General features: G+C 42.8%; 1 protein-coding gene across 1 annotated transcript in view; it reads left to right on the forward strand.

The window, feature by feature from the left end:
- Positions 1 to 26,249, forward strand: part of LOC123753512 (unconventional prefoldin RPB5 interactor) — a 418,006-nt gene that overhangs the window by 343,745 nt on the left and 48,012 nt on the right. The window contains exons 2-3 of the mRNA XM_069304310.1: positions 8,129 to 8,425; positions 24,903 to 24,990. Coding sequence (XP_069160411.1) covers positions 8,129 to 8,425; positions 24,903 to 24,990 — 385 coding nt within the window. The remainder of the gene's footprint in view (positions 1 to 8,128; positions 8,426 to 24,902; positions 24,991 to 26,249) is intronic.

Genomic DNA, 26,249 nt, shown 5'->3' on the forward strand with positions numbered 1-26,249 from the left:
TATGAGCCGGTCGCTAATATGAGTATGCCACATTTTCGTCACACTATGCCACAATTACGTTACACTCTTTCACAATTACGTCACAATATGAAACAAGTTACCCTGCCACAATAACGTCACACTCATCAACAATTACGTCACACTATGCCCCAATTACGTTACGCTATGCCACCACGACGTTACGCTATGCCACCACGACGTCACACAATGCCCCAGTTACATCACAATATGCCACAATTACATCACCCACTATGTCACAATTACGTCACACTATGCCACAATTACGTCACACTATCTTGAGGTTATCTTGAGATTGATTTTCGGGGCTTAGTGTCCTCGCGGCCTGGTCCTCGACCAGGCCTCCACCTCCATGAAGCAGCCCGTGACAGCTGACTGACTCCCAGGTACCTATTTACTGCTAGGTAACAGGGGCATCAGGGTGAAAGAAACTCTGCCCATTGTTTCTCTCCGGCGCCCGGGATCGAACCCGGGACCACAGGATCACGCGTCCAGTGTTTTGTCCGCTCAACCACCGGCTCCCTAAGCTACAATTACATCACATTATGCCACAATTACGTCACACTACGCCACAATTACGTCACACTAAGCCACAATTACATCACATTATGCCACAATTACGTCATACTATGCCACAATTACGTCACACTAAGCCACAATTACATCACCTTATGCCACAATTACGTCATACTATGCCACAATTACGTCACACTATGCCACAATTACGTCACACTATGCCACAATTACGTCACTCTACCTAGCGGTTACCTGGCCAGGATTTCGGGGTTAATTGACCCTGCGGCCTGGTCTTCAGTCAGACCTCCTATTACGTCACACTTTGCCACAACGTCACGCTATGACTCAACAACGTCACACTATGCACAACGACGCCCAACTATGCCACATCAACGTCACACTATGTCACAATTACGTCACACTGTGACAACAGCGTCACACTATGCCAGAACAACGTCACACAATGCCACACCTACGTCCCACTATGCCATAATTACATCACACTATGCCTCAATTGCGTCAAACTATGCCACAAGATCGCCACTATTCCACCATTACGTCACAATATGCTTCAATTGCGTCTCATTAAGCCACAATTGCGTCACTATGCCACAACAACGCCACACTATGCCACAGTTGTGTCACACTGTGTTATAATTATGTCACACTGTGCCACAATTGCATCATACTATGTTTGAACAGCGCCGAAGTTGCGTCACATTATGTCACGAATGCGTCACACTATGCCACAATTTCGTGATATTATGTCACGAATGCGTCACACTTTGCAACAATTTCGTTACACTATCCCACAATTGCGCACAATATCCCACGAATGCGTCACACTATGCCCCAATTTCGTAACACTATGCCACAATTGCGTGACATTATGTCACGAATGCGTCACACTATGCCACGAATGCGTCACACTATGCCAAAATTTCGTCACACTATGCAACAACTGCGTAACAATATAGCACTATTTCTGCTTTTTGATATACATGTATTGTTTAATTACGAAAATACTGTCGGAAAGCTATTAGAAAGCGTCACAGAGCTTTGTTCAAAATCATTTTCATAATGATAATTACAAAATACCTTGTAAAGACTGTGAATGTTTCTATGAAGGGCAAACATCCAAAGATTGGAAATGTAGAATTTGTCAACATAAATACTCTGTATGACATGATCAATTGTCTAATGCTTTGTTCATTTGTCAGAATGTTATCACCATATTGATTGGGAGAGAGTTTTTTCAATCACGAATTGTAAAATCATATTAATAGAAACATTATCGAATCTCCTTTAATACACATTACAAAATCATGTAATTTGAAAAGTAATAGTGGTTTGTAAAAGTCTGCTAATCTAATTGGATGACGCATAGACTCTAGATGTTACCTCTGCTAGGCTTAGGCTCGGCTACAAGTACCTATGAGAGCTTGCAACTCCCAGAGTACCTCAGGAAGCTAGTCTCCCAACAGTACTGTTGTTAGTCTCCCAACAGTACTATTGTTAGTCTCCCAACAGTACTGTTGTTAGTCTCCCAACAGTACTGTTGTTAATCTCCCAACATTACTGTTGTTAGTCTCCATCTTGTACTGTTGTTAGTCTCCCCACAATATTATTGGTACTCTCAGTCTTATATTGCTGGTAGTCTCCCTCCTGTACTGGTGGAAGGTTCGCTGCTCTTCTGCTTCTCTCGTAACATGCATAAATGTTTTGTGGTACACAGTCGTGTGTCCTGGGACGAGTCACGCCATCTCGGGGCTGGACGAGTCAACAACGTGTTTCACAGTCCCTGTGAAGAGTGGTGGAAGTCCAGGCGGGTCCTGGAAGGCCAAGGCATGTTAATTAAAGGGACATATACTTGTAGCGTATGAGTATTAAAATGTTATATATGTATCAAAATATTTTGTTTTTGCAAGAGAAAACTTTTGATTTTTACTCCTATGTGAAGAATGAGGAAACACGATTTTTGTTTTTGTTTTATGCTCTAGTGCAAGTTAACTGGACTGAATGACAAATAAACTCATTATCTATCGTTAAATAAAGTTAACATAATGATTTTGTTTTTCAAGCTTGATGAATTCAGGTCATTTAAATTGCGGCAACGGGAAGTCAACAAAATAATTGGATTTGAATACAGGAAACAAAGGTCGGCTCCGTAATTGTTGCTTGTTAGGTAAACAATCAAACAAGCATCGGTCTGTAATTGTTGCTTGTTAAATAAACAATAAAACAAGTGTCACGCCGTTGATTCAACGTTACTCAAGTAAGTTTTCCCACTGGAAGAGAGGACGGGAGGGAGGGAGAATGTGAAGGATGTAGAATGGGATCAAGGGAGGAAGAATGCGAGGGAGAATGGGAGAGAGGGAGAATGGAAAGGAGGGATAATGGGAAGGACGAAGAATGGTAATGAGATAGAATGGGAAGAAGGAAGGAAAGAGAATGGGAAGGAAGGAATGTAGAACCTTAAGGAAGGAGAGAGAGAGAGAATGGGCGTAAGCAAAATAGAGAGGAGAAAATAGAAGAGTGGGAGGGAGAGAGACAAAAGTACAAGAGATCTGGGCACCGCAGAGTACTACTCCTTGAGAAAACACGTGATTCAGTTAGGAATAATATCTAGATATAAGAAATGAAACGAAAATCATCCGAACGCTTTCACTTTACTTCTATGTGGATACTTGAGCACATCACAGTACCAACAATACTGTGTGGATACTTGAGCACATCATAGTACCAACAATACTGTGTGGATACTTGAGCACATCATAGTACCAACAATACTGTGTGGATACTTGAGCACATCACAGTACCAACAATACTGTGTGGATACTTGAGCACATCATAGTACCAACAATACTGTGTGGATACTTGAGCACATCACAGTACCAACAATACTGTGTGGATACTTGAGCACATCACAGTACCAACAATACTGTGTGGATACTTGAGCACATCACAGTACCAACAATACTGTGTGGATACTTGAGCACATCACAGTACCAACAATACTGTGTGGATACTTGAGCACATCACAGTACCAACAATACTGTGTGGATACTTGAGCACATCACAGTACCAACAATACTTGTGGATACTTGAGCACATCACAGTACCAACAATACTTGTGGATACTTGAGCACATCACAGTACCAACAATACTGTGTGGATACTTGAGCACATCACAGCACTAACAATGACTGTGAAAATACTTGAGCACATCACAGCAATAACAATGACTGTGTGGATACCTGAGCACATCACAATGACTGTGAGAATACTTGAGCACATCACAGCAATAACAATGACTGTGGATACTTGAACACATCACAGCACCAACAATACTGTGTGGATACTTGAACACATCACAGCACCAACAATACTGTGTGGATACTTGAGCACTGTCACGAATGAGTGGTGTTGTAATGATTGAGTGTAAGTTCTAATGACCTTTAACTGTTGTCTTGAGAAATTGAGGCTTTAATTGAGCCAAGGGGAATTCAAGGAGTAGGGGAAACCGGCTAGTACAGAAGACAAAGGCATATGTATAAGAAACACATATAGCGATAATGATACATTATATAACATGTACATGTACTATATAACATATAGACATAATTTTACTCCTTACAACTCAAGGTCAAACTGAAGGTAACAACTTGGTTAATAAAACTCCCAAACGGGCTCTGGACACCCTATGGCTCTCAGTCCCAAGACTAGAACTGTGCTCACAGCCACCACACCTGTCATCCGGTGACACACATATATATAAATCACTAGGAAGCCTGGACTCTCTCACAAAACAGCACCATAGACTGCCTGCGTACTCTACCCTATCTTGCAACCCTTTTAAGGTAAAACTATGGCTAATCTGATGTACGGCCGGAGAAAAACCCTCAGTAAAAAAGGTCTGGTCCTAAAGGTACCTCATCCTCTCAGATCAAGATGACATCCACCACTCTTGCACAATCGCCCCTTAATATTCCATTCTGTAACATTACCACTCAAACCTTTTATTGACTTCATTTACCATATTCCCCATGCATGCTTTTTAATTGAGTCCATTTTTCCCTCACATTGCTTGGCTATTCCGGTACACATGTTTTCTTAACAATCTCCAGCTGAGAATGTACTACTTTGCTTGGCGGAGTATTACTGGTGACTCGCGGCTTCCCAGTTATCAGCTGCAGATTTATTTAAAGAAAACATTTTGCAATGTGTCCACCAACAGTTTATAATAGGAATTAACCTCCACAGGAGATAAGGTTCATAACAAGCACATCACAGCACCAGCAGTAATTATGTGCATACTTAAGCACATCACAGCATCAACAATAATTATGTGAATAATTGAGCACATCACAGCACCAACAATAACTTTGTGGATAATTCAGCACATCACAGCACAACAATAATTATGTGGATACTTAAGCACATCACAGCACCAACAATAATTATGTGAATAATTGAGCAGATCACAGCACCAACATTAACTTTGTGGATAATTCAGAACAGCAATAATTATGTGGATAATTTAGCACATCCCAGTACCAACAATAATTATGTGGATAATTGAGCACATAACGGCACCAAAAATAACGATTTTAATTGAGCACATCACATCACCAACAACAACTATTTTAATTGAGCACATCACAGCACCAACAATAATTATGTGGATAATTGAACACATCACAGTGCCAACGATATCAATGTGGACACTTGGGCACATCACATCAGAAACAATATGTGGACACATGGCCACATCGCAACAGAAACAATATGTGGATAACTGAGAATATCATAACAGCACCGATATGTGGATACTAGGGCAGTTCACAACAACAATATGTGGATATTTGGGCACATCGCAGCAGCAACAATATGTGGATACTTGGGCACATCAGAAGAGCAACAATATGTGGATACTTGGGCACATCAGAACATCAACAATATGTGGATACTTGGGCACATCACATCACCAACAATATGCGGATACTTGGGTCTATCACAACTGCAACAATTTGCGGATACTTGGGCACATCAGAACAGCAACAATATTTGGATATTGTGGATAATTCAGCTTATCTCGACAGCAACAATATGTTGATACTTGGGTGTCACAACAGCAACAGTATGTGGATACTTGTGCATATCACAACAGCAACAATGTGTATATCATAACAGAAACAATATGTGGATTCGGATTGCGTGTTTGTCCGCCAGAGCGGGCAGACGTGTTACCTGCTCTCTCCATTTTTTTTTTTTTTGTTAACTGGACTAGCAGCGGTCCTTGGTGTGGTTGTTGTCAGGGGCCTTGTGCCCGGCTTGAACTGAGTGATAAGGGGGGGGGGCCTCCTTGCTCTCTATGCTGAGGACTCAGTCGATTGGCCTGGAATATTCGGGATTTGAGGATTACTCTACCATAGATACGACGCTGTTTGACGTATTGTGCATTGACATCGCTGCCGTTTGTGGTGTTGAATTGTTTACTAAGCATCGGGCGTTGGTAAAGCTTTCTACTTAGGAAGAGTACCGGGTATTTCTAAGCCAGTTTGATGGGCGTACGTTTCAATTGCCGGGCGCTGCTGGGTCTGTCATTGTCTTCGACCGCAGTTGCGCTTCTACTTATGTAAGTACCCTTACGGTACATTACGGCGGTACGTTACGGCAGTGCTATGGCCAGTTTGGGAAGGTGGTGCCTGTGCAGATGAACGTTATCTCTTCCGATCGCTGAGAGGCGTTCAAAATGGCATTCAAACGTTGGAAATGGGTCTTCGGTCTGGCATCCAATTGTTAGTCAAGCTGGTGGGATATTATCTACGTGTGTATTATGCCCGGCAGCCGCGGATCTACTTTTGTTGCGGGATATCAGGGCACCAGGCTGCGAGTGCAGTATGTACGTCCTTGACAGTGTGAATCTCTTCTGCGAGGAGGACTTCCCTCCGCTGGTAATTCCAGACGACTTCGAGGATGTGGATGTACCCGTGGTTGCTTTGCCTCCATGGACGCCTGCTGTTGTGAGTGCGGTTGATGGGGAGCATGCGCCGGTAGCTGTGCCGTCGTTGTCTGTTGATTCTGCGGCCGCCGTTTGTGTTGCGGACATGGATGGGCTGCGGCGGGTCGACCTTTGCCCTTCTGCGGCTGTTGTGGAAGCTTCTCCTGCGGCTCCAGTATCTGCTAGCAAACAGCCTGTGCCTGCCGTATCAGTAGGGTGTACAGCCTGTTGTTGTGCATGGTCCGTTCCCTTTGTGGTCGCTGCCACTGAGGTCTAGCGTACCCTTAGTTCAAGTGACAGGGTGCATTAGTTCAGGTGCTCGGGTGCAATTTCCCCCTGCTTCTGGGGAGTCTGATGTCGTCGCGGTGGAAAGGTTGGGCGCCTTGCGGGCGCGTGAGGCGTTCTTCAGATGCTCTGCCCTCTGGGGGTTCTGATTGGCTGGACGTGGGGGACTTAGCTAGTTGCATACCTTTGGACGACGAGGGGTGCCTGGGGGACTCCGGTTGTGCCTCGTGAGGGGACACGCAGTGGTGGTGGCTGAGGTGCATGTTGCGAAGGTGGCTGCTGGTGTGGAGGACCGTGTGTTGTTTCCTGTCGCCCCCCCCCCCTGTGCCTCCAGCTGTGGGCTCCCCTGAATGGGAGGTTGTTGCCCCTAGCGTGCCGGCTGCTGTGATGCAAGGATTTGGTGATGGTGATCCGGAAGGACGCTGGCCTGCGTGAGGTCGGGAAGTCGGACCCTGTGCAGCAGTTTGTTGGGCCTGGGTGGTGGCCGTATCACCGCGCTCGATAATGAAGACCTTACCGGACTTTATGCGTTGCCCTTGTGTCTGGAATTCTCCGGCCGTCTGGGATACCTAGAGGTTGTATCGTCGGGTTTATCCTTGGAAGAAATGTCCTGCTAAGTACCATGCAGATGACCTTGTGTTCGATTTGGAATGAAGAATGATTTGGAATGATCAGGGGAACCGGTCGGCCGAGCGGACAGCACGCTGGACTAGTAATCCTGTGGTTCCGGGTTCGATCCCGGGCGCCGGCGAGAAACAATGGGCAGAGTTTCTTTCACCCTATGCCCCTGTTACCTAGCAGTAAAATAGCTACCTGGGTGTTAGTCAGCTGTCACGGGCTGCACCTGGGGGTGGAGGCCTGGTCGAGGACCGGGCCGCAGGGACACTAAAAAGCCCCGAAATTATCTCAAGATAACCTTAAGAAGTTGTCCCCTAGTTCCGTTTTTGTATTCCTGTGTACCTTACTGTGTTTTCTTGTCTTTGTGCTGAGTTGTACTGTGGTTGCTGTTAGGTGATTTGTACTGTGGTTGTTGTTAAATATTTTGTGTAGTGGTGGTACTTCAGTGCCCCTTGCTTTTATTGTATTTATGTAGTCTGTATCATGCCGTTGGCATTTAAAAATAATAATGATAATAATATGTGGATACTTGGGCACATCACAACAACAACAACAATATATGGATACTCGGGCACATCACAACAACAACAACAATTTGTCGATACTTTTCACATCACAACAACAACAATAATATGTAGATACTTGAGCACATCGCAACAGCAACAATAACAAACTCTTCTCTTGCAGATTCCAGTCGGTCTACTAAGCGAGGTTACGACCGTCTGACAGCCAGCGAAGAGGACGCCAACGGCAACACCAGCCGCACGGTATGCCGAGGCCCTCCCAAGGGCACTCCCATCACCACGCCCACGCCCGCCTCCACGCCCGCCACTATGTCCGCTAACACGGACCTGGAAATGGCATCAACAGGATCAGCGTCGATCGTCGAGTCGTCGTCTGACTTCGACCACTGTATGAGCCAGTCAGACTCTGACACGTCTTCTGACGACGACGACGACGACGACGACGATGACGACGACGATGGTATGAAATGCATTCACCGAAATATGATAAAGTTAGACATTTAATTCATTATTGTGTACTTTGGAGTGTGTGTACAATATTGTATACGATAGAGCATATATACAATATTGAGCAAGGTGGAGCGAGTGTACAATATTGTGTATGATGGAGGGAAGTGTACAATATTGTATACGATTGAGCGAGTGCACAATACTGAGTACGGTGCAGCAATTGTATAATATTGAGTACGGTGGAGCGAGTGTAAAATTTTGAGTATTGTGGAGCGAGTGTAGAATATTGTGTCGGTTGAGTGAGTTTACAATATTGTATACGGTGGACCGAGTGTACAATATTGTACATGGTGGAGCGAGAATACAATATTGTGTTCAGGGAAGCGAGTGTATAAAATTGTGCACGGTTCATGGATGTACAATATTGCGTATGGTGGAAGGAGTGTACAGTATTGTGTATGGTTGAGGGACTATACAATATTTAGTATATTGAAACGAGTGTACAGTATTGTGTACGGTGGAAGGAGTGTACAGTATTGTGTATGGTTGAGGGACTATACAATATTTTGTATATTGAAACGAGTGTACAGTATTGTGTATGGTGGAAGGAGTGTACAATATTGTGTACGGTGGAGCATTTGGTATTGTGGAGCGAATTTTCAATATAATAAGAACATAAGAATAAAGGTAACTTCAGAAGTCCTATTGGCCCATGTGAGGCAGTTGCTATTTATAACCACCCAATCCCACTCATATATATATATATATATATATATATATATATATATATATATATATATATATATATATATATATATATATATATATATATATATAGACATATGTCGTACCTAGTAGCCAGAACGCACTTCTCAGCCTACTATGCAAGGCCCGATTTGCCTAATAAGCCAAGTTTTCCTGAATTATTATATTTTCTCAAATTTTTTTCTTATGAAATGATAAAGCTACCCATTTCATTATGTATGAGGTCAATTTGATTTTATTGGAGTTAAAATTAACTTAGATATATGACCGAACCTAACCAACCCTACCTAACCTAATCTAACCTATCTTTATAGGTTAGGTTTGGTTAGGTAGCCGAAAAAGTTAGGTTAGGTTAGGTTAGGTAGGTTAGGTAGTCGAAAAACTATTAATTCATGAAAACTTGGCTTATTCGGCAAATCGGGCCTTGCATAGTAGGCTGAGAAGTGCGTTCTGGCTACTAGGTACGACATATATATACATATATATATATATATATATATATATATATATATATATATATATATATATATATATATATATATATATATATATATATATATATATATATATTTATATATATATTGGGGGTACCAGCTCTGGTGCAATTACAGGGACCCACATCCTCGAAGAAGAAAACAAAGACCATTCAGAGAAGATGTTGTGGACTATCACTGAATACTTTAATCTTTTCTTCTCCTACCACCCCTATTATTTTTTTGTATGTTTTGTTTTATTTTGTTTTATTTTATTGCAATGCTACAGTTTACAGAGAACACACACACACACACACACACACACACACATATATATACCAATTAAACAATCATCGTTCGAAGACCTTGTCCAGCTCCTCGGAGGTTGGGTGCGTACCCAGGATACAGCACGCATTTCCCCTCTGAACTGCGACACTGAGGCGCTGGAACAGGCAACTGGCTGCTGGTGGGTCTCTAGTTTTCCCACTGAGTTCCTCGCCCACCTCCCTTAAAAACTTGAGTGCACATTTACCCCAGGCTCCCAGAGTCTCAGAGCCTATCGGCACGAACCTGTAACAAACGAACCTAGAGACGAACCAGAGACGAACCTAGGTCTCTGTAATTGTTGATTTTCTGGGTCTCCCTGAAGGTGGCTGCCCCCACCTCCCTCCGCTGAGCTGTAATGTAGATAGGTATCAGCCAATGTAGGTGCACAGGTGTAATCCCATACGACCTGTTTACCTTCCCTCCATGGCTGCAGGGTGACTCCATCTCTGCGTTTTTGGCTGTTGTCAGGTCTGCACAACTGGGGTTCCCTTTGTGCTGGACACCCAGCTGTAGCAAAGCTTCTCTTCATGATGTCATTGACTGCTTCATGTCTGGCATTCTTTCCCTGTGTCTTACGACAGATGAGACCATGGCTGCCGTATTGGTCTGCCCGTGCATGGCCGCAAATACACCGGTGTTCGGTGGAGATAGGGGCGGCAAGGCGCAGAGCAACACCAATACTTAGGGCTCGATGGTCCAGGCGGAATTAGGAACTGCCAACAGGAAGTGCCCAGCATGAGGGGCTTGCACAGAAAGGAGACGAGCTCTGTCTTTCTGAGAAACTGCCACCAGCAATGCTTTGGCGATGTTCTCCACTATGGGGCTATCCCATTTGGCCTGTTTACCGTTGTTTGGAAAAGTTGGTCGAGTGTGGATTAGCAAGAGTGTCCCACTGACCAGCTCCTTCCACAAATTTGGGATCACGAATCTCAATGGAGTTCCTTAGGTATTCAGGTAGTATTTCATTCACTAATTCACTTGTAGCACTGATCGAGGATAAGAATGCCGGCAATGCTAACTGTGTCGCCTTGCGAATACCAATACCCCCGAGTCTACCTTGGGGCGTTGCTTGGTCCCACTGGTCATCTTGCAGGGAGAGGTTTAACACTTTCATAGTTATTGTCTTTAGGAGTGAGTCGTATTCCGTTAATTTTGGGCTGTCGAAGGAAGGAGCACACCTGAGGAAATAGGTAAGTCTGGGTAAGGCCACGCACCTTGTAAGAAGGTACAAAGCATCATGAGCATCCAAAGCCCCTATTAGCGCCTCAATCCTCCTCAGGTCTTTAAGCTTTTCTTCGAGGACTACCTCAATGGCGCTCGAGCCCAGAGGTGCCCCTAGCAGCACACAGTCGGTGGGAGCGATCACTGGGGCTCCTGGCAATAAGATTCGTACTGCATCTATGATTGGTTGGCTGGATGAGATGATTTAACACTTTGAAGGATATAGTGTAAGGCCTAACTCCTCTCCCTTAGATTTCACTAGCTGAAGATCTCCAAATTATATATATATATATAAGTATATATGTTAGTATATTTTGGTAGCAGTCTTTCATGTAGACATATATTATTATATATGACCGAAAAAGTAAGATTAATAATTCTAACACGAATTTTCTCAATCTTTCGTACATTTCTTTTCACTGTTGGAGGTAATTCAAAAATCAATTCTACAAAATTCATTTTTATTTCTAGTCTGACGCGACACTTGAGCGCGTTTCGTAAAACTTATTACATTTTCAAAGACTTTAGTTTGCACATACATAACTGAATAGAACTTACACATCTCCGATTTGTTTATATCTACATTTGAGTGAGGTGGATGGGGTGAGGTGGTATTTAATATGGTATTAAATTCATCAACACAAGACAGAACACGAAACAATAGGTATTGAATGGAAGTGATTGTAGAAAGCCTATTGGTCCATATTTCTTGATGCTTCTATATTGGAGCGGAGTCTTGAGGTGGGTAGAATATAGTTGTGCATTAATTGGCTGTTGATTGCTGGTGTTGACTTCTTACGTCAACGTAAGACTTCTAAGAAGTCAACACCAGCAATCAACAGCCAATTAATGCACAACTATATTCTACCCACCTCAAGACTCCGCTCCAATATAGAAGCATCAAGAAATATGGACCAATAGGCTTTCTACAATCACTTCTATTCAATACCCATTGTTTCATGTTCTGTCTTGTGTTGATGAATTTAATACCCTATTAAATATGTATATGTATATATATATATATATATATATATATATATATATATATATATATATATATATATATATATATATATATATATATATATATATATATATATATATATATATATATATATACCCGTCTGTGACATTCATCAATGTTTCCCATTGTTGTGTTCTTCAAGAGATCCATAACCTTTAAGCACCTTTTTGCATTATTATTTTTGTATCAACCCATGTATATCTTGTAACCATCAAATGCATAATAAAGCACTATATATATATATATATATATATATATATATATATATATATATATATATATATATATATATATATGTTATATATATATATATATATATATATATATATATATATATATATATATATATGTATATATAACTATATATATATATATATATATATATATATATATATATATATATATATTTATATGTATATATATATATATATATATATATATATATATATATATATATATATATATATATATATATATATATATATATATATATATAGATATATACATTACATTTGTAAGCATTAAAATGCATCTGCTAATTTTTTGACCATTTGAAAACCCTATTTAGTTCGTCTTGAAGTGATAATGAGTCTTTTTCCGTATTTATTTCCCTCCCGTTTTTTGTATCATTGGCAAATTTGCAAATATTGCTGCTCAAACCTGAACCTAAATAATTTATATATATATATAATGAATAACAGAGGTCTGAGGACAGAGCCTTGAGGCACTCCACTAACAACATTTTTCCACTCTGACGTAACCGAATTTATACTAAATCTGTTTATTTTGGCACAGCCATGCCTTAATCCAACTTAATATAGCATCCTCCAATACTAAAAGCCTCTACCTTTTTAATCAGCCATTCATGTGATACTCTATCAAAAGCTTTGCTAAAGTCAAGGTATACAACATCACAAACCTTACTACTATCAATTCCCTGACGGTAGAGTGAGTAGAGTGAGCATCAGCTGTCTCGAATGAGCCAATGTGCCTTCTGCGGCTGCCTTTGTTCTTTTACAGTATTGTGTACGACAGAAGGCGTGTACAATATTGTGTACGGTGAAGAGAGTGTATAATATTGTGAACGGTTTTGCGAGTGTAAATTATTGTGTCTGGTGGAACAATTATATTGTATTGAGTAAGGTGGAGGGAGTATACTCCCTTCACCATACACTTCAGTGTATGGTGAAGGGAGAGTGAAGTACTGTTTACGGTGAAGGGAGTGTACAATATTTTGCCTGGTGTAGCAGGTGTAAAGTATTGTGCACGGTAGAGAGGGTGTACAATATTGTGTTTAGTTGAGCAAGTGAGCAGTATTGTGTAAGATGGAGGGTGTGTACAATATTGTGTTCGGTTCAGGGTGTATAATATTATATACAGTGGAGGGAATGTACAGTATTAGGTTCGGTGGAGGGTGAGTACAGTATTGAGTATATCCAACGCATCCAAAACGGTTCGAGTTTTATTTCATCAGGAGAGACATTTATTTAACATTTTGTTTGTAAATGATTCTGTGAGACACGAGGAGGTGTTTGTTATTATATATAGTCATATGACAGCTAGTTTAAGGTTATTTTTTATATAAATGAAAATCTAGTGACATGACAAAGCGTTCCATTTTCTAAGAAAAGCATGAAATACGTTTTTCTTTAATGATTCACTAAGCTATTTAAGCTTAGTGTTAATATTTGCCTAACATGACAACAATCACTTAGCTTGCAAGGAGTTAGTATTTAATGTAGGAAATTTTTGTAGGATTGTGCACATTGGATGGAGTGTGCAGTATTGTGTACAGTAAAGGGAGTGTACGAAATTATGAATAGTGGAGAACGTGTACAATATAGTGTACGATGGAACGAGCGTACAGTATTGTTAACAGGGGAGCGAGTGTAAAGCACTGTGTACGGTGGAGCGAGAGTTCAACACTGTGAACGCCGGAGTGAGTGAAGAGTATTGTTTACGATGGAGGGAGTGAACAGTATTGTGTATGGTGAAGGAAGAGTGAAGTATTTTGTACGGTTGAGGAAGTGTACAATATTTAGTACGTTGGACGGAGAGCACAGTGTTGTGTTCAATGTGCAGTGGAGTGAGTCTACAATAATATGTACGGTATAGTGAGTATACAAAATTGTGGACAGTGAAGGGAGTGTACAATATTGTGTATGGTTGAGCATGAGAAAAGTATTGTGTAAGGTGCAGGGAGTGAACAGTATTGTATACAGTGGAACAAGTGTATCATATTGTGTACGTTGAAAGGAGTGTACAATATTGTGGACGGAATAGTGAGTGTACAGTATTGTTTAGGGGAGGGAGTGTATAATATTGTGTATGGTGGAGCGAATGTACAACATCGTATACGGTTGAGGGAGTGTTCAGTATTGTGGATGGTCGAGGAATCGTAAAGAATTGTGTGCGTTGGAGGTAATGTACAGTATTGTGTATGATGGAGGGAGATTACTGTATTGTGTACTGTTTTCTCCCACCATCCCTACACAATACGCTACACTCCCTTAACCATACACAATTTCGTACACTCCCTCGACCGTATACGATGCTGTACATTCGCTCCAACATACAAAATATTGTACACTCCCTCCACTAAACAATACTGTACACTCACTATTCCGTCCACAATATTATACACTCCTTCCAACGTACACAATATGATACACTCGTTCTACTGTACACAATATGATACACTCGTTCTACTGTACACAAACTTCACTCTCATATCACCATTCACAGCATTTTACACTCGCTCCACCATACATGATATTATACAATCGCTCCACCTTACACAAGAGAGCATTGTACACTCGCTCCTCCGCACACAATATTGTACACTCCCTCCACTCAACCCAATACTGGAGGAAAAATGTCTATTACTGTTCATTCGCTTCACCATACACAAAATTGTACACTCCCTTCACCTTAAGTACAGTGGAGAGTACAGTATTGTGTATGGTAAAGGGCGTCTACAGTATTGCGCATGGTACTGGGAGTGAACAATATTGAGTATGTTGGAGAGAGTGTACAGTATTGTGTACGGTGGAGAGAGTGTACATTATTGTGAATTGTGGAGCAAGTGTACAGTATTGTGTTCAGTAATGTGTACGGTGCATGGAGTGATCAGTAGTGGAGGGAGTGAGCAATCTTGTGTAAGGGAGTGAACAGCATTGTGTATGGTGGAGGGAGTGTATGTATTGTGCATGGTGGAGGGAGAGAAATGTTTTGTGTATAGTGAAGGGAGTGTATCGAATTGTGAACTGTAGAGAGTGAGCAGTATTTTGTACTGTGGAGTAAGTGTACAATATTGTGAATAGTTGAGCGAGTGTACAATATTGTGAACTGTGGAGGGAGTTTAACAAAATTATGTAAGGTGGTGGGTGTGTTGAGTATTGTATACGGTTAACGAGTGTACTATATTGTATACTGTGGGGGGAAAAGTACAGAATTGTGTTCGGTAGAGGGAATGTAAAATTTTGTGTACTATGGAGAGAGTGAACAATATTGTGTGAAGTGGAGTGAGTGTATAATGTTGTGTATGGTGGAGGGAATGTATAGTTTTGTGTACGCTGGAGGAAGATTACAGTATTGTGTACTGGTTTGTCCCTCCATCCCTACAGAATATATTACACTCTCTTCACCATTCACAATATTGTAGACTCCCTCCACTGTACACAATACTGGAGGGGAAAAATGTACAGTACAAAGATCTGTCGTTATTATAAGTGTATAAGAGAACCTGTAAACATGGGATATCGAGAAGAACAAATGGAATATGTAATTACGATCACCCTAGAAAGTTCAGAATCCACCTTAGTACAGGCAAATGCACCGAAAGCTGTGATTTTTTTCACCCAGAACTTTGCCAGAACTCCTTAAATAGGAAAGAATGCTTCAACATGGATTGTCCAACTTTTCATATACGAGGTACCAGGCGAATAAGACCGACAAACTGCCTCGATGAAAGCAGCCACAACACTATTTACTGGGGTGTTTTTTTTTTTAGCAAGAGGAGGAGGAAAATAATGGCTAAAAATGTCCAGACTCTACCACCAACTCGGTCAAATGCTAGGGAGGACGCAAACACAGTGGCCTCCTTACCAGAGCCTCAAATATGAACACCAGGTAAAGCATCCACCACTTCCACTAACATAACATCATTTTTATTTGCCAATATTCAGGCTATAAAAACACGCAAATCTTTCAAAGTGCATTTTATAGATGGCTTCCTACATAAGGCAAATTAAGTATTTGCAGCCCTAATGGAAACTCACAACAAGAACTCCCATGATGGTTAAATATGGATTTCTGTGTACAATCTTTTCAGATGTGACAGGAAACACAGGCTAAAGGGTGGGGTCAGCCTCTACATCAAAAACACACTCATCTGTACTGAGGAAGTGATGATAATCAAATTAGAGATCTTATATGTAGTTATTGTCCTTGTATATAAGTCACCGGAGGCAGTTTTAAGACCAACTAATATAAATAAAACACTGCTTAGAAACCTCACAAATCCAGCCCCAAACATCATCCTGCTTGGGGACTTCAACCTACGGCACCTGAAATGGAAGACCCTAGCTAATACAGTTATCAGAGAAAATTCCGGGAAGTTGCCTAAATGAACAGCCACATGCAAATGACTTGCTACGGATGTGCGACAGGTTTGCCTTAAACGAGGAAATAGTAGAACCAAATAGGAAGGAGAAGACGCTGGAACTCATTTTTACCAATAATGATGAATTGATCAGGAACATAATGATTATAAATACCTGTTACTCATATTACAACGTAACTGAAGTTCTGACAAAGCATGGGGGGAATAGAACTTCAAAACCAGTCCCGATCCCCGGTGGAGGAGATTTCAGCAAATTCAACTTCAATGATATATAGATAAACTGGAAGCAAATAAACCAGGACTTCACAGAAATAAGCTGGGAAGAACAGCTAGAAAATGGAAACCTGAACGAGTGCCTGGAAAAAATAAGCTCAGTAGCAGTAGAAATATACTCAAACCGAATACCTCTTAGAAAAAAAGAGGAAGATATGCAGATTGGAACGGGAGCGTCTCTCTTCCTATAGGCGAAGAAAACGAATCTGGGAACAACTTGAGAGTCGAAATATCAAGAACGGCGAAAAAGGTTAGGTAGAGAAATATAAATAATTGAACTAAAGCTACAAGAATCATACATAACCCAGGAGAGGCAAAGAGAGCAAAAGGCCGTCAGTGAAATAAAGAGAAATCCGAAAAAATTCTCCTATGCAAAATCAAGATAAAAACCATATTTAGTATTGGCCCCTGCGGAAGGGAGATGAAACTTTCACCGATGACAACAAAGAAATGAGCGAGATATTGAGGAAGCAGTGCGACTCTGTTTTCAGCGAGCCACTAAACACACTAAAGATTGATAACCTAGATTAATTTTTCATGTATATGATACCAGCATCAAATCATATATCAGATGTCACCCTATCCCCACTGGATTTTGAAGAAACCATAAACAGTCTGCCTATGTACTCTGCACCAGGCCCGGATTCATGGAACTCTATATTCATTAAGAACTGTAAAAATCCACTATCGCAGGCCCTTCACATTCTTTGGAGACAAAGCCTAGATAGTGGGGTTACCCTGACATACTAAAAACAGCAGAGATAGCATCAGTCCATAAAGGAGGAAATAAGGCAGAGGCAAAAAATTACAGACTGATAGCACTAACATCGCACTTCATAAAAATCTTTGAGAGAGTGCTAAGAAGGATCACAAAAGACATGGAATCATAGCATCTCCTTAATCCCGGACAACATGGTTTCAGAACAGTGAGCTCTTGCCTGTTACAGTTGCTGGACCACTATGACATGGCATTAGATCCCATGAAAGACAAACAAAATGCTGATGTAATTTACACAGATTTCACAAAAGCCTTTGACGACAAATGTGCAAATGGTGTTATTGCACATAAAATGCATTCAAAAGGAATTACCGGAAAAATAGACAGATTGATCTACAATTTGCTGACTGACAGAACCTAATGTGTAATAGTCAACAAAATATAATCCGGTCCATCAAACGTAAACTGCTCAGTCCCCCAGGGTACTGTGCTTGCTCCAGTACTTTTTCTCATCCTCATATCGAACTTAGACAAGGACACAATCTATAGTACTGTATCATCTTTTCCAGATGACACTAGGATTTTTATGAGAGTAGACAACATAGAGGACACGGCAAACCTCCAGTCAGATGTAAATCAGGTCTTTCTATGGGCTACAGAAAATAATGTGGTGTTTAACGAAGATAAGTTCTAGCTCATGCGCTACGGAAAAAAAATGAAAATATAAAAACGGAAACCACGTACAAAACACAGTCAAATCATAACATAGAACGAAAAGGCAATGTAAAGGATTTGGGTGTACTCATATCGGAAGACCTTACCTTTAAAGAACACAATAAAGTAGCGTCACAACTGCAAGAAAAATTACAGGTTGGATAACAAGAACCATTTACACTTGAGATGCTATACCGATGATGATACTTTCCAAGACGCTAGTGCTCTCTAGAGTGGAATACTGCTGCACAATGGCAGCCCCTTTCAAAGCTAGAGAAATTGCTAACCTGGAGAGAGTGCAGAGATCCTTTACTGCTAAAATCCACTCAGTAAAAGCACCTAAACTATTGGGACTAACCGACAAATGCCTAAATCTGAATTATCTTGAGCGCAGGCGGGAGAGATATATAGTAATGTACATGTGGAAAATAGTAGAAGGGCTGGTCCCAAACCTGCACACAGAAATAACATGACATGAGACCAGGAGGCATGGCAGGATTTTTAAAATACACCCGTTGAAAACCAGAGGTGCAACAGGTACTCTGAGAGAGAACTCTATCAACATCAGAGGCCCGAGACTGTTCAACAAGCTTCCATAAGGGGCATAACTGGCCGACCCCTCAGTGTTCATGAGAGAACTCGACAAACACCTCCAAAGGATACCTGATCAACCAGGCTGTGATTCATACGTCAGGCTGCGAGTAGCCGCGTCCAACAGCTTGGTTGACCAGTCCAGCAACCAGGAGGCCTGGCCGACGACCGGGCCGCGGGAACGCTAAGCCCCGAAAACACCTCAAGGTAACCTCAAGGTACTGTTCATTCGTTCGACCATACACAATATTATACACTGCTTCCACCGTACACAAGGTGGAGGGAGTGTATAATATTGTGTACGTGAAAGCGAGTGTTTAATATCGTGTACGTTAGAGTGTGTACCGTATTGTGGATGATTGAGCGAGTGTCCAGCATTGTGTAAGGTAGAGCGAATGTTCAACGTTGTGTACAGTGGAGTGAGTGTACAGCATTATGTTCAATGGATGGAGTATTGAGTATTGTGTACGATAGAGCGAGAGTAAAATATTGTGTAAGGTGCTGGAGTGAACAATATTGTGAACGGAAGAGCAAGTGTACAGCTTTGTGTAAAGTGGAAGGGGTGTATAGGAATGTGTACTATGGAGGGAGTCTACAATTCTGCTTATGATGGATGTAGTGTACAATATTATGTACGGTGGAGAGAGTATACAATATTGTGTGTGGTCGGGGGAGTGTACAATATTTTGTGCGGTGTAGGGAGTGTACAATATTCTGTAAACAGTAAACAATATCGAATGCTCAGTATTTTGTTAGGTGGAGGGAGTGTACAATATTGAGAACGGTGGAATGAGAGTATAGAATTGTTTACAGTGGAGGAAGTGTACAGTATAAATTATTATGGAGGGAGTGTACAACATTGGGTAAGGTGGAGAAAGTGCAAAACATAGTGTATTGTGAAGGGAGTGTACAGTTTTGTGAGCGATGGAGGGAGATTACAGTAATGTGTACTGTGCTCTCCCTCCGTCCTTACACAATACGGTACACTCCGTCCAATATACAAAATGTTGTACACTCCCTCCACTGTACACAATACTGTGCATTCGTTCCACGGGGCAAAATACGGTACACTCGCTCCACCGTACACGATATTATAAATTCGCTCCACTGTACACATTATTGGAGGCAGAATATATAGTTCTGCTCATTCGCTCCACCATATACAATATTTCCTCCACTTTCGATGGGAGGAGTGTACAGTATTGTGTACGTTGGAGGGAGTGTACAGTATTGTGTACATTGGAGGGAGTGTACAGTATTGTGTACGTTGGAGGGAGTGTACAGTGTTGTGAATAGAGGAGTGAATGAACATTTTTGTGTACAGTATTGTGTACGTTGGAGGTAGTGTACAGTATTGTGTACGTTGGAGGGAGTGTACAGTATTGTGTACGTTGGAGGGAGTGTACAGTATTGTGTACGTTGGAGGGAGTGTACAGTATTGTGTACGTTGGAGGTAGTGTACAGTATTTTGTACGTTGGAGGGAGTGTACAGTGTTGTGAATAGAGGAGTGAATGAACATTTTTGTGTACAGTATTGTGTACTTTAACGGGAGTGTACTCTATTGGGTATAGTGGAGCGTGTGTTCGGTGGAGGTAGTGTGTGCAGTCGAAGGAATGTACAATATTGTGTATGGTGGAGGGAGTGTATATTATTGTGTACGTTTGAGGGAGTCTACAGTATTATGTACAGTGGAGGAAGTGCGAAATATCGTGTACAGTCTTGTGTACTGTGCTGGGAGTGTACCATATTGTTTATGGTTCACTGAGTGTACAACATTGTGTATCATGGAAGGAGTTTACAGTTTTGTGAATAGTGGAACGAGTGTACAGTATTTTGTACAGTTGATAGAGTGTACAATATTGCGGACGAAAGAACGACTGCATAGTACTGTGTACGGTTGAGGGAGTGTACAATATGGTATGTGGTGGAGGGAGTGTACAATATTGTGTATTGAGAAGCGAGCGTACAATATTCTCAACAGTATTTTTTAACGGTGCAGGAAGTTTACAATATTGTGAAGAATAGAAAAGTGTACAATATTTTGTACAGAATTGTGCATGGTATAGAGAGAGTGAACAATATGGTGAATGGTGGAGCAAGTGTGTATTATTGTGTACAGTGGAGGGAGTGTGCAACATTGTATATGGTGGAGGGAGTGTACAATATTGCGTATGGTGGAGGGAGTGTACAATATTGCGTATGGTGGAGGGAGTGTACAATATTGCGTACAGTGGAGGGAGTATACAATATTGTGTATGGTGGAGGGAGTGTACAATATTGTGTACAGTGGAGGGAGTGTACAATATTGTGTAGTGTAGGAGTGTACAATATTGTGTATGGTGGAGGGAGTGTACAATATTGTGTATGGTGGAGGGAGTGTACAATATTGTGTACAGTGGAGAGAATGTACAATATTGTGTATGGTGGAGGGAGTGTACAATATTGTGTATGGTGGAGGGAGTGTACAATATTGTGTACAGTGGAGAGAGTGTACAATATTGTGTATGGTGGAGGGAGTGTACAATATTGTGTATGGTGGAGGGAGTGTACAATATTGTGTACAGTGGAGAGAGTATACAATATTGTGTACAGTGGAGGGAGTATACAATATTGTGTATGGTGGAGGGAGTGTACAATATTATGTACAGTGGAGGGAGTGTACAATATTGTGTACAGTGGAGGGAGTGTACAATATTGTGTACATGTGGAGGGGGTGTACACTATTGTGTACAGTTGAGGTAGTGTACAATATTGTGTACTGTGGAGGGGGTGTACAATATTGTGTACAGTGGAGGGGGTGTACAATATTGTGTACAGTGGAGGGGTGTACATTATTGTGTACAGTTGAGGTAGTGTACAATATTGTGTACAGTTGAGGTAGTGTACAATATTGTGTAGAGTGGAGGAAGTGTACAATATTGTGTACAGTGGAGGAGGTTACAATATTGTATACAGTGGAGTGGGTGTACAATATTGTGTAATGTGGAGGGGGTGTACAATATTGTGTACAGTGGAGGGAGTGTAGAATATTGTGTATGATGGAGCGAGATATGTATGATATTTTGGGAAAAGTAGAGGTGGCCAGTGACAAGTATTTGAGAGGGAGGGAGTTATCAAGGGAAAGTGCCAAGCCATTACGACTATTTAGCACTGGGGAAGGGGTTAGGATAAGGATTTGGAATGGGACGGGGGGTAGGAATGGTGCCCAACCACTTCGACGGTCGGGGATTGAACGCCGACCTGCATGAAGTGAGACCGTCGCTCTTCCGTTCAGCCCAAGTGGTTGGGCCAAGTGTTTGAGAAAATAAATGATTTTTTTTAAATTTACTGGATTAGTGATTCCTTGTAGAAGAAATTATATAATTTGTTTATTGGTAATTTCCTTAGTTTGAGTGTGGACATGAGGGCAGGCATGAGATTGCAGAGTGTGAGAGTATACACACCCCAAGTTACATCTTGAACATTTCCCACAGTCACACTTAAGTTTACCAAGTTGGTCACTGTGTAGGTCCCATAGTTTACATCAATACAAGCTAAGACATTGTTAAATAATTTATCTTTTGAACAGGTATCAGATGACCTTCAGGTCTCTAATAACATCAGAAAAATATACAAATGGGCGCTTTGAGGATATCATTTGCCCCAGATGTTTCTGTGAATAATTTACTGGAATCTTTCTGCCTAGTAATTTCAGAAAAGGATCTCTATAAAACGAGTCCAGTGAGTTATAAATGACCACAACACATTGTGCAGAACTGAGCATTTGGATGTATTCTGCACAATTTCTTTCACACATTACTATGTTTTAAAAACTTCTATGATCGGTGCGAAAAAAAATAGTTCATCATCTTAAGAGAAACATTGTCTTTGCGACAGCCAGCTCGACAGGCTCTTAACTCTTTTAACTCTCGTCTGGCTCTTTAATAATGTATCAAGATAGATAGTAATACTATAGGACAATAACAAAATAAAAACGGCCCTTGTTTAACACCATATTTAGCGAGACATCTGTAGAGGACATGTCTCAATTTCACAGCTAATTTGCATACCTCACATCAAAATATTTAAATATCTAGCGAAAGCAGGACATGGTTTACTGCTAAGCAATTGTTTAAAATGTTTAGTGTTTACTAAAACATTAAAAACAGGGAGAAGATGACTATCTTGAGAGTTGCAGTGCTGATAGTTTCTGTCACCACCAAACTATAGATTGTTGTTGAGTAACCAGGTTCATATGCAAACTGAGAGTCACAGGAGTCCATTTTCTCACCTAGAAAGTCAAGGGGTATTTAATCAAGCAGTTTGTTTGATACTGTGTTTAGGGCAACAGCTCTGTAACAGGGAGGATATGGAAGCTGAACAGTTCATTGGAATGGGAACAAGTACACAGGTGTTGATTACAGACGGCGATGTACCATGGCAGAGAGAACTGTAAGACACCTAGATAGATAGACATATAGTTTCCGTGAGTAAGTTTGTCACAGTATATGTTAAAGCAACTATCATAACTCCAATTTGTTTCCGTCCTTAAAGCCTTATCAGCCATTACAGGTGTTACAGTGTGCAGGTGTGTAACATTGCAGGGGGTTACAGTGTGCAGGTGTGTAACATTACAGGTGTTACAGTGTGCAGGTGTGTAACATTACAGGGGTTACAGTGTGCAGGTGTGTAACATTACAGGTGTTACAGTGTTCAGGTGTGTAACATTGCAGGGGGTTACAGTGTGCAGGTGTGTAACATTGCAGGGTGTTACAGTGTGCAGGTGTGTAACATTACAGGGGTTACAGTGTGCAGGTGTGTAACATTGTAGGGTGTTACAGTGTGCAGGTGTGTAACATTACAGGGGTTACAGTGTGCAGGTGTGTAACATTAAGGACAGGGTGCATACAGGTCTCACGGCCACCTGTAGTTAAATAATTAACAATGTGACGTGTCCATAAGTTGCACCACTGTACAACGTTGAATATTTCGCTCTGAACACATCGCACACATCGCACGGACCAGATAACTCGTTAACTTTTTTGCATGAACTTATTAATGATCATGAATAAAACATACCGAATATGATTGTTACTCCACGCACTTTACCTAACCCAGACTTACCCAACCCGACCCGACACGACCCGACCCCACCCCACCTGACCGACCCATCCCGATTCGACCCGACCTGACCCGACTCGAGCCTACCCAATCCGACCCGATACGACCCGACCCGACCGAACCCGACCCCACCCCACCCGACCCGACCCCACCCGACCCGACCCAAAGCGGTCCAACCCCACCCCACCAGACCCGACCCGACCATACCCAACCCGACCCGACCCCACCCTACCACACCCCACCCCACCCCACCCGAGCCAACCCGACCCCACCCTACCCCACACGACCCAACCAGACCCGAGCCGACTCGACCCAACACGACCCGACCCCACCCCACCCCACCCGATCCAACCCAACCCGACCCCACCCCACCCGACACAACCTGACTCGTCCCGACGAGACCCGACCCGACCCAAACCGACCCGAACCAACCCGACCCGACCTGACCCGACCCGACCCGAACCAACCCGACCTGACCTGACCCGACCTAACTTAACAAAACCCGACCGGACCCGATCCGATCCAACCCGACCCGAACCAACCCGACCCGAATAAACCCGACCCGACTTGACCCGACCCGACTCAAACATATTCTATAATATTCTATCTTATATCCCTTGACATATGGCGTGCCGGTGGCGTGGTGGCGCCCACAGACGAGGCGCTCACCTGCAACGTGTGTGACCGCGCCTTCCTCACCTCTAAGCTCCTCGCCTCCCACCAGACCAGGAAGAGGCATTATGGGTAAGTGGGGGAGGTAGGTAGGCCGGGGAGAGGTGGTGTGTGGTGGTGGTGTGTGGTGGTGGTGATGTGTGGTGGTGGTGATGTGTAGTGGTGGTGTGTGGTGGTGGTGTGTGGTGGTGGTGTGTGGTGGTGGTGGTGTGTGGTGGTGGTGTGTGGTGGTGGTGGTGTGTGGTGGTGGTGATGTGTAGTGGTGGTGTGTGGTGGTGGTGTGTGGTGGTGGTGTGTGGTGGTGTGTGGTGGTGGTGTGTGGTGGTGGTGTGTGGTGGTGGTGGTGGTGGTGTGTGGTGGTGGTGGTGGTGGTGGTATGTGTGGTGTTGTGTGGTGGTGGTGGTGGTGGTGGTGTGTCGTGGTGGTGGTGGTGGTGTGTGGTGGTGGTGTGTGGTGGTGGTGTGTGGTGGTGGTGGTGTGTGGTGGTGGTGTGTGGTGGTGTGTGGTGGTGGTGTGTGGTGGTGGTGTGTGGTGGTGTGTGGTGGTGGTGTGTGGTGGTGATGTGTGGTGGTGGTGGTGTGTGGTGGTGGTGTGTGGTGGTGTGTGTAGGTGGTGTGTGGTGGTGGTGGTGGTGGTGTGTGGTGGTGGTGTGTGGTGGTGGTGTGTGGTGGTGGTGGTGTGTGGTGGTGGTGTGTGGTGGTGTGTGTAGGTGGTGTGTGGTGGTGGTGGTGGTGTGTGGTGGTGGTGTGTGGTGGTGGTGTGTGGTAGTGGTGGTGTGTGGTGGTGGTGTGTGGTGGTGGTGTGTGGTGGTGTGTGGTGGTGGTGTGTGGTGGTGGTGTGTGGTGGTGGTGTGTGGTGGTGGTCGTGTGTTGTGGTGGTGTGTGGTGGTGGTGTGTGGTGGTGGTGTGTGGGGGTAGTGTGTGGTGGTGGTGTGTGGTGATGGTGTGTGGTGGTGGTGGTGTGTGGTGGTAGTGTGTGGTGGTGGTGTGTGGTGGTGGTGTGTCGTGGTGGTGGTGTGTGGTGGTGGTGGTGTGTGGTGGTGGTGTGTGGTGGTGGTGGTGTGTGGTGGTGGTGGTGGTGGTGTGTGGTGGTGGTGTGTGGTGGTGGTGTGTGGTGGTGGTATGTGGTGGTGGTGTGTAGTGGTGGTGGTGGTGTGTGGTGGTGTGTGGTGGTATCTGTGGTGGTGGTGGTGGTGGTGGTGGTGTGTAGTGGTGGTGGTATGTGTGGTGGTGGTGGTGTGTGGTGGTGTGTGGATGTGGTGTGTTGTGGTGGTGTGTGTTGGTTGTGGTGTGTGGTGGTCGTGGTGTGTGTGGTGGTGGTGGTGTGTGGTG

Source organism: Procambarus clarkii, chromosome 52 (assembly GCF_040958095.1).
Source record: "Procambarus clarkii isolate CNS0578487 chromosome 52, FALCON_Pclarkii_2.0, whole genome shotgun sequence".
Lineage (NCBI taxonomy): Eukaryota > Metazoa > Arthropoda > Malacostraca > Decapoda > Cambaridae > Procambarus > Procambarus clarkii.